Source organism: Cucurbita pepo, chromosome 5 (assembly GCF_057944985.1).
Source record: "Cucurbita pepo subsp. pepo isolate OVF chromosome 5, ASM5794498v1, whole genome shotgun sequence".
In the NCBI taxonomy this organism is placed as follows: Eukaryota; Viridiplantae; Streptophyta; class Magnoliopsida; order Cucurbitales; family Cucurbitaceae; genus Cucurbita; species Cucurbita pepo.
This window is the reverse complement of record NC_141802.1, coordinates 3,949,168-3,961,592: the sequence shown is the minus strand read 5'-3', so window position 1 is coordinate 3,961,592 and position 12,425 is coordinate 3,949,168. Positions and strand designations below refer to the sequence as shown.

Sequence of the window (12,425 nt, the reverse complement as noted above, 5' to 3'; positions counted from 1 at the left end):
TTAAATACACAAAAGAATTTTTAAAAAAAAAAATCAAACCATTTGTTCTCAATCACACATCAGACCATATTAATACACAATAAAATTCTTTTGAAATTTTTTCAATCAAAAAATTCCCAATTGAACTTGGGATGAACATGATTGTTGTTGTTGGCTATCGAGATTGCAGTTGAAGAAGACGTCGGTACCAATGGTGGCATCGCGTCGAATATCTCCCATCTCGTCGTAACTACTGTTTCCGATGTCGATTTCCTTTCATGCACTGATGACGACGAATTCTCCGTCGAGGGTTGCAATTGATTGTGAGCTGGTTTCAACCCATCGGAGTTTCGAGGCTGAACTTGAATTGGGGTTTGCTTTTCGTTCTTGATCTTTAGTATATCTAATGTTTCAACGTACTTCTGCACTCTTCTCACCTTCAAAACCATAGATTTTCAAGGTGTTAGTTAACTAACTAGGGTTTTGTTTGTTTCTCGAGAAAACAAAAACAAAAACGAAAACAAGAATTTACCTGCATTTTTCTCTGTAACTTCACATCTCCATCCCCGACAATACCATCCAATTTGATCAACTGATCCATTAACAACTCGATCAAACTCAACACGGTTTTCTCAGCAACTTTCCCGCCTTTGCCGATGACGGATTCAAGGGCCGAAACCTACACGATATACGAAGAACGATTAAAGACGAGGTCGAGACGACGAGATTGGAGTAAGAAAAAAGATACCTGGCCAGCGAGTCTATCAACATCCAAGCTGATTTGGGAAATGGAATTGGAAGCCTTTTGAATTTTGGCGTTTTTTCTGAGTTCTAGCAGTCTCTTCTCTTGGCTAATTGGGTCTTCCACAAGCAATATTTTGGACCCATCTTTGACGCCACAAACGTCAAGAAATGCCTTCGACTCCCTCTCTCTCTTTGTACAACAGTTTCTGGTCTTGGTGGTGCAGCCCTGTCGGACCCACCAGCTTTTTCTTCAACTCACCTACCCAACACAAACGCACACCCACCACATAACTAAGATATTAATATGGTTTTCGACTACGACCAAATACGACCCGTTTTCGTAGAGTTAACGAGAGAGGATTATGGCTAGTTTCGTTCCCCTCTCCAACCAATGTGGCATCTCACAATCCACCCCCTATTAGGAGACAACGTTCTCAGTGTCTAGCTTGATACCATTTGTAACTAACTAAGCCTGTCGTTAATAGATATTGTCTACTTTAACTCATTACGTATCGTCATTAGTCTCGTGATTTTAAAACATGTTTACTAGGGAGAGGTTTTCACACACTTGTAAGGAATGCTTCGTTCCCCTCCCCAACCAATGTGAGATCTCACAATCCACCCCCTTGAAGACCTAGCGTCCTCGCTGACACCACCGCCCGATGTCTGGCTCTAATACCATTTGTAATTGTCCAAACCCACCGCTAGTAAATATTGTTAGATTTAACCCATTACGTATCGGTCTCACAATTTTAAAACATCTTCATTCCCCTCTACAGTCAATATGTTATTGTCAGGCAGTTAGACGAGCATGAATTCAACCCACAATTTTACTTTTTTAATTAAAAAAAAAATATAACTATTTACCAAATTTCAAAAAAAAAAAAATCTTAAAATTTATTATTATTATTTTTTTTTTTTTTTTTTGAAGATTTAATTTTTTACTTAAATTAAAAAGATAATTTAAAAGTAGATAATAAAATAACAATACTTAATTTAAAAAAATTAAATCCCTAAATTAAGAAAAGCGTAGGATTTAATGAGTGAGTGGAAATTTACCAAAAGAAGCTTGAGAGCTAATGGAGATTTCATGGTAGACAGAGCCGTACTTGACCCGGACTCGTACAACCGGAGCCGACACCGAGTTTTTCTCCGCGTCGGTTCGCTTCTGAACCAGCATTCCACCGGGTCTCATTTCCCAATCCATCGGCCGCGAATCGCCGCCGCCGCCGGAGATTCCATTTGTCGGCGGCGGTGCTGGGGCTTTCGTCTTCGTTCTAAGCATCCTTTCCCAGCTTCAACGGCGGTTTTTCCTTCTCCTGGGTTTCAAAATTCACGAATCGAACCGAAAACGGCTAGATCTCGGCCGACCCGATCTGATACTAGAGGGCTGCAACACCCGGTTCGGGCAGCCTCTAATTTCAGCATTACACAGATAACAGAGAAAAACAGAGGTTAAACAGGGAGAGATCTTTTCTGGGGGTTGAATTTTCCCGAGAAAGTGACGGAAAATGAGAACCCAGAATTGAATTTGTAAGCCTCTGTTCCTTTGTTGTTCTTGGCGTTCTTGAAGAGAGAGAGAGAGAGAGTTAGAGAGAGAGAGATGAAATAATTTTAAAACAGAGTGGGGAGCTAACTTAGCTGTTTGCAGCTCGCTATATAAATAAACATCGCTTCAATCATTACACATTAAAATTTTATTTTCTGCAAAAAACAAATTATTGTGTAATAACTACGCGAACCGAACAATATCTACTAGCAGTGAGTTTGGACGATTACAAATAGTATTAGAACCCGACATCAGACGGTGTGTTAGCGAGGACGTTGGGTCCCCAAGAAAAAGCCTAAAAGAAAAGCCCGAAAAATATAATATCTACTAGCGATGGGGTTAGACTTAAATATATAGACTCGACCACTCTCGGTTAGTTTGTGGGTTGAAATTTTTCTTCAGGTCAACTTAAACAACTCAAAATTTACTCTAATCTAATCCAACCCGACCCACTTTGTTATAAATATTAAAAAATCAACTGCATTAATAATGAATATCTATGTCTAAAAAAAAATAATTATTAATGATTTTCTTATTTTTATAATTAATTATCCTTTTAAGTTAGTGAAAAAAAATACTATATTTATAATTAATTTGACACGAGAAATGTGTATAAAAGTGGACTGAATTTTCGGAAACATCAAGAATAATTTGAAATGGTTATTATTATATTAGTAGAAATGGTAAAATTCACCCCTAAATTTAAATTACAGAGTTACTGCAGTAAATTCTTTTGTAAATTTAAATATATATTAATCAAATAATAGAATTGTAATAACTATTATTTATTAGATGAGAAAAGGAAAAATAAAGCTGCCAAGTCAAGAAATTAAAGGGGCGGCAATTAATTTTACAAGAGGAGGAATGTTCCCACGCTTTGCGGTGCACTGGAATAGTTCCGCCTATCCACTCATTAGCTGCCACGTAACTGTTTTATTTTATTCAAATAACAAAAGAAAAAAGACAAAATTTCACTGTAATTCGTTTATTTAAGATTTAGTTTGATGATATTGATTTAATAAATAATTATAATTACTGAGATAATAGTAGTTTTGAGCAGAACACGTGGCGGAAATGTATTTGGTGTAGTGTGACGGTCGGTGAAGTTAATTTTTTTATTTTTTTTTTCGTCCTATTATCATAATTATTATTTAAATTTTATTTATTTCGGGGGACGTTGCCGGCACCAGCAAACAGAGCCTTCAGATTGGTGACCGTTCATTGTCGGTCAGCAGCCACAGGCCTTTCTCCGTAATTTCCACGCGCTTCTCCGTTACGGAACCTTCACTGTCCGCGCGTGTGTTACACACCTACTCACTCTTGGTCAAAGGTCGATTTTCAACCCAACTGTAAATTATTTGAAAGGAACATTTTAAAATTTATATATAATAATAAATTTGTTTTATAATAACTCAATTTACTTTTTTTAAATGAGACTTTCAGAACCTAAATATAAGGCGCTTCAAAGTTATATATCTATATATATATATATATTTTGTATACATTTGCATTTATAAAGTTTATAAATTTTAAATTTTAGATCTAATAAATCTGTAAATATATTTAATATTTTTATATAAAATTTTTAAACTATTAAATTATTTTTTATCAAATTTATTTATTTTTTACAATTTTAAAGTTTAAAAGTAGTAATAAATCAAAATTTAATGTTTTTTATAAAAATAATTAGTGGTAATAATATTTTTTTTGGGCAATATCATGTTTGTCCGAGCCTAATTCCGAACCCAACTCAAAACGACATTTTAACCTAATGTTTGTCCAAAACCAGGGGCATAAATGTCATTTCATGTGATATAATTCCAAAAATTGGGAACTGAAAAAAAAAAAAGCAAAGCCGTAATTTTGACAAGTACAGAACCACACTGCCTGGCTTGGAAAGAGAGCGACCAATTTAAAGGGTTTTGCTAACGTCACCTAGTTTGTTCTGCCACGTGGCAACCATCCGTAGCATCAAGAGTGTAACGGACGGTGGAAGAATTTTGAATGCGTGGAACATGGCGGTTTAGGCCACCGACACATAGACACGTGTGTAGAAGGTTAAAAGACAGTACACGTGTGAGGGGTATGGACGGCCGGATTTCGTGCTGACGCAGTGGCGATGTCTCCGGTGTAACCTACTGCGGTCGTCGTGGCGGAGAATTCCCATTTTTAAAAACCCTAAAACAATTATAAAAAAAAAAAAAAACAAGTTTCAAAATAAATAAATAAAATTGGAGATATTCAATGATTTAAATATTTTTTTAATTTTAAAAATGTATTATAATAATAATAATTATTAGTATGACGATGTATTTAATTAAGAGAGGAAAATTAATAATTAATCATGGATTATCTAAAATATTAATTAAGGAGGTTGTTATTTTGCGACATTGTACCGACCAATTTACTTTAATAATACAAATAAAGTATTTTATGGGTTTAATTTATTTACTTTTTTTACCATGGCACGTGATTATTATTAAATTATACTCAACGTTTTTACCTTTATTAATATATGTAGAAAATAGATTAAAAATTAAAAAATTGAAGAATAAGTTAAAAAAGAAATAATAATACAATATTTATGAAAAAAGTAAAAGTACAAAAATGCCCTAAATGAATTTGGTGGCCCATCAATCCTTATTTCATATAAAGAAAAGACCAAATACATAGCTCAACCACCATAAATATATTTTTCCACTACCATATCATTTTTTATATCCTATTTCCTATATTTTAAATTATTAAATTATAAATTAATAATAATTCATATTTATTTAGTTAATTTTTATCTCAAATATATTTTTTTAAAAATTTAAGATATTTATATAAAAAAAATGCTTGAAACCTAAAATGAGGGATGGTGGAATGTCTCTTTATTTAGATATGTTTTTGGCTTTTAAGTTTTAAACATGGAAAAAAAAAATTAAACGTCACGTTCATTTCATCCCATTTAACCTGTAATATCCCACATTGGTTGGAGAGGAGAACAAACCACTCTTTATGAAGGTGTGGAAACCTTCCCCTAGTAGACGCGTTTTAAAACCTTGAAGGGAAGCCTGAAAAGGAAAGCCCAAAGAGGACAATATCTGCTATCGGTAGATCTGGGTCGTTACAAAGCTAGACACTGGACGATCTGTCAGCCTTCTCGCTGTTCCTCGAAGGGGTAGACACGAGGCGATATGTCAGTAAGGACACTGGCCCTAAAAGGAGTAAGGACGCTGGCCCTAAAGGGGGTGGATTTGGTGGCGGTCACACATCAATTGGAGAAAGGAACTAGTGCCAACCAGGACGCTGGGCCCATGAATTGTGATGTCTCACATTCGTTGGTAGTAGAACAAACCACCATTTATGTTATTGTGTTTGACATTTTTTTTGTCAAACCAACCTAAAAATAGGGTTACAATCCTTTTATGTTAAATGGATTGACATTTTTTGGTCAAACCAACGTAAAAACAGGGTTACAATCCAATCCAATTTTATCCTACTGTCAAATTAAAAAAAAAAAAAAAAAAGTTTTTGGAATAATAAAAGACTAAGAAATATATACTGATACTTTTTAAAAAATATATATTTATAATTAATTTTCTAAAAATTAAAAAAGAAAAAGACAATAAATTAGTTTAAGACGTAGTCGACATCAAAGTGGGGAATCCTATTTTTGACCAAAAATTTATGTTTTTTTGGTTTATTGTAAGAGTGTCGGCAAACACTTCCCAATTTTTTTTTTTTTTTAATTAATAAGCTCTATATTAGGACCGAACGAATAGGGATCCTTGAATGATTCTAGCTCATACCCGAAAAACTAATATCATCGAGAATACGATCTGTAACATGACCATATCCTCGAGAATACAGTAAAATCAGGGTGTAGAGTTTCACAAATTTCTTACCTTATACAATATTCTCGAGCCATGGACTCGACATTTAATTTAATTTTTTTTTGTAATGATTTAAATAAATAGATGCCGTAAAAGAAAAAGGAAAGAAAGAATAGATTCTGTAAGGACAATTATTGAATAGAAAATATAAATAGAAAGCATATGATATATATATATATATATATATATTTATAATATTATAAACATTATAGTATAATGTAATGATGGTATAATGTGATATTAAAAAGGGCAATATGAAAGGAGGGTGGAAGGGGTCTACTCACTTTATTATTTGCTTCGTGTCCTCTTATATATATTTTTCAATGCTATCATTATTCATTTCTTGCTATCATATCAATGCCAATTTTATTATTTCCCCCATTAATAAATTTAATAATTCAACCAAAAACGCTCCATTAAAAAATCTAATGACCTAAAAAACTCGATCAACCCAACTCAACCCGACTTGTACAATTCGGGTTTGGTTGGTTTGTGTTAATTTTAAAATATATATTTTTATTTATGATACATTTATAATATTTAATTTTTTATAATTATTTATTCTCCCACCGTTCTTCCAACTACAATTAAAAAAATTACAAATTTTAATTAAATGTTTGAAAATAATAAATAAATACATATTTTTTACGCTAATATTCTACTTTTATTAAAAATATTAATAATAATAATTGAATAAATGACTCGTAAGCATCTGATTCAAAAAATTTATAGTTGGATGGGATTGAATTTATTAACCAAATTTACCATAATTTTTTATTATTTAATTAAACACGTAAAAATTAATTATATGTGATTCATAAATTATGTGATGTTAAATTAATATTAATAATATTTAAAAATATTTAATTCAAATTTAAACTTATAATTAAAAATTATGAATTATATAATTATGGTTGTTTAGTAATTTAAAAGCAATTAAAGTGTGTATTATGTTTGAATTAATGGGTTGAAAATTCCAATTTATTTAAAAAAGAAAAAAAGAAATTAAAGGTTGTGAATTAAACTTATTCTTAATCATTCAAATCAATGACATGACATTTTATCTTCTCAATTATAAGAGATATTATGCTAAATAAAAGACAAATATAAAGATCATAATATCTTTTAAAATTTAAATAAATCACGATAATCCTCGAAAATATTATATTATATTATTTTTGGATGATATGTAACATCTCGAGCTTTAAGTAAAGTAATTATTTTTCTTTTAAGTTTGGATTCTCAAATTCTCGCGTGAATAATTTGGTGGATTTTAGTGATTGGATTGGTCAGACGAGTAAATTATGATATTGAAAAAATTTTAACTTAAAAAAAGTAGAAAAAAGGTAAAGAAAAAAAAAACGTTTACTATTGATCAAACGATTTAGAGCTTGAACGTCCACCCTACCTATAATATTATATGTTAAAAATTAGTGACCAAATTAATAGTGAGATCCCACATCGGGTTGTGAATTAAATTTTAACTAAAAAAAAAAGTAGAAAAAAGGGAAACCTCTCTCTAGCATACGCGTTTTAAAATGGTGAGACTATGGTAATACGTAACGGGTCAAAATGGATAGTATCTGTAGGCGGTGGGCTTGAGCTGTTACAAATAATATCAAAGTTAGTCACCGAGCGGTGTGCCAGCGAGGATACTGGGTCCTCAGAGAAGTGAATAGTGAGATCCCACATCGGTTCGGGAGGAGAATAAAACATTTAACATCCCAAAGGGCTCAAAATTAGTCTCTAAGACGGAGGCCCACTCTTAAAATGGGCTTTTAAGGAAAATGGGCTTTATTTAGTCTGCCTTTCTCTTTGCAGGCCGTAATATGAAAAACCCATCATTTTGCACTCCAACATGGGCCGACCACGCCGTCAACGGCCCACTTACTTCTTCCCATGATTAATATTTTAAAAACACAACCAAATTTTGAACATTAAAAAAAAAAAATTAAAAAATAAAACTCATTGCGAGGAAATGTCGAAGAAAGAAGCACAAATTTTTTAAAACCAAAATATTATGGAACATGTTTTTAATGAGATATTTAAGGAATCTAATATCTTATATTAAAACACATTGAAAAGTATTACAACACGATCGAAAATGATATATATAGTTGAAATACATACTTCGAGCTACAGTATAATATTATTTACTTAATAATTCAATATTTTATTTGAATTTGTTGAATGAAAATAATTGAAATTTTTGTTTTCTCTATAATATCTAAGTTTTGTTGATCATATGTTCTTTTTTTCTTATATGTTGGGTCGTTGTTGGCATTGATGGCGTGGTGGGCAGATTATCATAATCACATTTTGAGGTATTTTAAAAGGTGTAGACATAATTTTGACAAACGGTCAGATGCCTGTAGTAATAAAAGTAATAAATAATTGGCTAACCGGAAAGTAATTAAGTAATATTTTTATTATATATATATATATATATAATATTAAATTAAAGGTGAAAGAGAAAGCGGCATCCTAGTAGACATCAACGTGGGGCTTTGTTTGGATATTGTTAGGTATCTAACTGTCAGTTATTTTTTACGCGTAAGACGATGGGGATTGGATAAACGTACAGCCAGTTGTTGTACTGAAAATGACTGCTCATTCTTCTTCTGACACGTGTCCATTTGACATTTTCTTTTCTCGACTCAGTCTCACTCTCACAGTCCCTTCCTTTTTTTGCTTTCCACCAATGCCCCTCTCGCTTTTAATATGGAATTACTATTATTATTTTATATTGTAAAAGCAACCAATAATTACTATTATTAGAACTAATCAATTGCCCAATGATTACTTAACAATATAATTAAACGCCAGTTCACAACCCAACTCATCCCTTTATTTTCGAAGGGTTCTGTTAGGTTGTGTCGTGTTTTTTTTAGTATTATTATTTAAAAATATATATATATACATACGTATTACATTAATAACCAAAATATCATAAAATTCGACCTTTTAAATTTGGGTTCAATAATCTAAATTGTTAGGTCGTCTGCTCGTATGTACATCCTTAAAAAATAATACTAAATTAATAATTTATTTTTGTTAATTAGTTCGCTATCATGTTGACATGAACGGATCGTTTAACAGTACACATGTGAATATCAATAGTAAAACACATTTAAAAAATGATGATATAAAATTAATTTTATATATTTAATTACATTATCCGATATTATTTCATTAATTTATTTTTTTAAAAAGAACACGTTTTCTAAATCTCTCCAAAATGTTCCATCCTATATTTAATAATAATATATTGATTCCATTAATAATGAAAAAATAATAACAAGAAAAAAAAACATGTTTTTCATTTTAGCTCGAATAACAATACAAATACATTAATATTTTCTCGTGATCAAATTTATAACTCCGTCAATAAATTGCACTAATAACCATAAATTCAAGTAATACGGAATTTTTACAGATTATATATTAATAATAATAATAATAATGGTAAAGTTTGATGAATTTAAATAAGCTCGTTTACTCTCGTTTTTGGTGTCTCGTTGTGTATTAGTTTCGGGTGTCGCATGTAATTTAAAATATTGTTTGACAGCTAAACAACTTTACTTAGGAACCAATTAATTTTTATTTTTATTTACTTAAATTTAGGGGGGGGGGGGGTGATGAGGTGGAAAAAAAAGAGCACGTGGTCCACGCGTTTCCGCGGAAAAATGTGGGTAGCAACAAACTGTAAGCGTGTTGGCAAAAGAAACAAGTGTGACGTCACATCTAAAAGGTATTAAATTCGTGTTGCTGTCCACGTCACCACTCCACCGTGTCTTCTCGTACCTTCTGCTTCTTAGATCCTTCCATTCTTCATTTTTCATTATTTTCTTTTTTCTTTTTTCTTTTTCTTTTTGGTATCTTAAAATTAAAAAAAAAAAAAAAAAAAACAAAAAAACACAACTTGTTCTTGTCGTTTTATAACTATTCTTCTTCTTCTTGTTTTGTTTGAATTTTGAGTGTTTTACTAAGTCTTCGTCTCGCACCGGTATATACTTTTCGTCCTTTATAGCTTCAATGGAACTTTACTCGATTAGACTCGTATGTGTACGTTTTTGTTTTTTATTTCATCATCTTGGTTTTCAAATAACATAACCACATGCATTTTTATATCAATCCAAAATTTAACTAAGATTTATTTAAAACGACCCTAAAACGCTCAATTGCAGCTCACCAACGGATTCCAACTCTTATCAAAGCTCACTAATCATTACATCGCTTATTTAGAGCAAAAACTATGCAAATCAAGAACTCCCGAGTCCGTTTGACACCTCATGCATCAAAACGTCATCTCTTTTACTATTCACCTCAAACAAACTTATCTAAAATCAACTCATGGGTTATCATTATATTTGGGACCTCCCTGCTATCCATCCATACGAAAAACGAACACTTTCATGACCAGCCAAGTCATTTCTACAAACCACGCTAAAGCTTGACCCATTGATGCAACCTAAACCCATGAAGAGGGTGCACATTATCAACACACCCATATCACCCAACACTATCCTTATAATCTCATTCCTAAAGGAAAATATCGAAAACATTCATCTAGCAACACGTGTCTACGCCACGACACTCCATATACTAAAATTAAAAAATTTCTTTAAACAAAACAAGTTGAGAGTACGTTCCATCTCAATCCATCGATAAATGTATTTTAAATAACTTTTAAGTTTAAATATATATTATTAAAGATATTTAATATTAAATTATAGTTTACCATAAAATATCAGGTAGATATTTGCCTTTGTTACCACAAGTATCTTTCAATTGACTGTTATTTTCATTTATTACTATTTTCATATCCTTCTAATTTATTTGATTATAAATAGAGAATTAACAAACATTCTCGTGTGTATATATATATATATATTACAAAATTTGAAGAGATTTGAAAATAAAAAATATTGATTATTATTATTATTATTTTTTTTTGAAAGAAAAAGGGTAGGCGCAGGGAAGGAGCAGGAAAATGAGTGTGAAAAGCCACGTCAACATCAAAACTTAGCCCAAAAGGGAACCCCCCAATGACAGCTCACAGATTCATGGTTCATTCCCTGCCCGACCCGGTCAAGGCTTTATTTTATTTATTTTATTTTATTTTAATAATAATTATTTAAAAAAACTGTCTCGCATTTTCCAGCCTGTATTAAACTCCGTGTTCAAAATCAAAATCAAAATCAAAATCAAATATTTTGTTGTTCTTTATAAAACTGTGATCTTTCACTCTTCTGACCCACTAACTATAACTGAAATCATATAAAATCTTTAAACAAAAACACAATTCCGAACTCAAAATTCCCAATTTTTGTTTTTTTTTTCTTTTAATAATGGATTTTCCCGATGCTTCTTCTTCTTCTAATTCCGAATTCTTCACTTCCCGCCGATCAAATTTCTCCGACGAGGAGCTTCTCCTGGCATCCCGACACCCCAAGAAGAGGGCCGGAAGAAAGAAATTCAAGGAAACTCGCCACCCTGTTTACCGTGGTGTCCGCCGCCGCAATTCCGGCAAGTGGGTCTGCGAGGTCAGAGAGCCCAATAAAAAGACTAGGATTTGGCTCGGTACTTTCCCCACCGCCGAGATGGCTGCTCGGGCTCATGATGTAGCCGCCATCGCCCTCCGCGGTCGCTCTGCTTGTCTTAATTTCGCCGACTCTGTTTCCGCGCTTCCTCGCCCGGCTTCTCTTGATCCCAAGGATATTCAGAGGGCCGCGGCTGAGGCTGCAGAGGCCTTCCGCCCGCCGGAGACTGCCCCGGCGGAGGATATGTTTTGTTTCGATAACGATGAGATGCCCGGGTTTCTGGCGGACATGGCGGAGGCGATGCTGTTGCCGCCGCCCAATTGTGTGGCGACTGACCACGACGACTATGGGCCGAATTCCATGGATTTTGATGCCGACATGTCGTTGTGGAGTTACTCAATTTGATGACCTCATAATTAATTACATAATTGGGGTTTTTAAATTGACGTGTAAAATAGGGGTTTTTTTTTTTATTACCTATTTCTAAGGAAGAAAAGGAGAGGTAAAAAAAAAAAAGATTCTTCCACTTTCCGTACTGGTTTTTATCTTTTAGGGAAGTACGGTAGTTTTAAAAATAATTATAATAAAAAATATATATTTTTGAAAAAAATAAATGCATATAAAGTATTTGTGTCTGTAAATGTAATTACATTTTAGGTTAACTAAATGTTTTATGGTCTAATTAATGATATCAAAAAATAGATCCATAGGTACTTTTTTATGAATTTT

The 12,425-nt window shown here is 32.4% G+C and overlaps 2 protein-coding genes across 2 annotated transcripts; one reads left to right on the top strand and one right to left on the bottom strand.

Annotated features, from left to right (window-relative positions):
* Positions 1-30: 30 nt before the first annotated feature.
* On the bottom strand, positions 31-2,366 carry LOC111796136 (BAG family molecular chaperone regulator 2). The gene is given in 5 exon segments (XM_023678844.2): positions 31-416; positions 512-658; positions 728-911; positions 913-982; positions 1,783-2,366. Coding segments are annotated over 5 exon segments (942 nt in total). The 5' UTR covers positions 2,009-2,366; the 3' UTR covers positions 31-101.
* A 9,045-nt stretch (positions 2,367-11,411) lies between these two features.
* LOC111795781 (dehydration-responsive element-binding protein 1E) lies at positions 11,412-12,138 on the top strand. The gene has a single exon (XM_023678364.2). It carries the CDS (start codon positions 11,505-11,507, stop codon positions 12,099-12,101), a length of 597 nt encoding a protein of 198 aa, XP_023534132.1. The 5' UTR covers positions 11,412-11,504; the 3' UTR covers positions 12,102-12,138.
* Positions 12,139-12,425: the final 287 nt, after the last annotated feature.

Coding starts and splice junctions, on each gene's coding strand:
- LOC111795781 (XM_023678364.2), top strand. CDS start 11,505: ATGGATTTTCCCGATGCTTCTTCTTCTTCTAATTCCGAATTCTTCACT.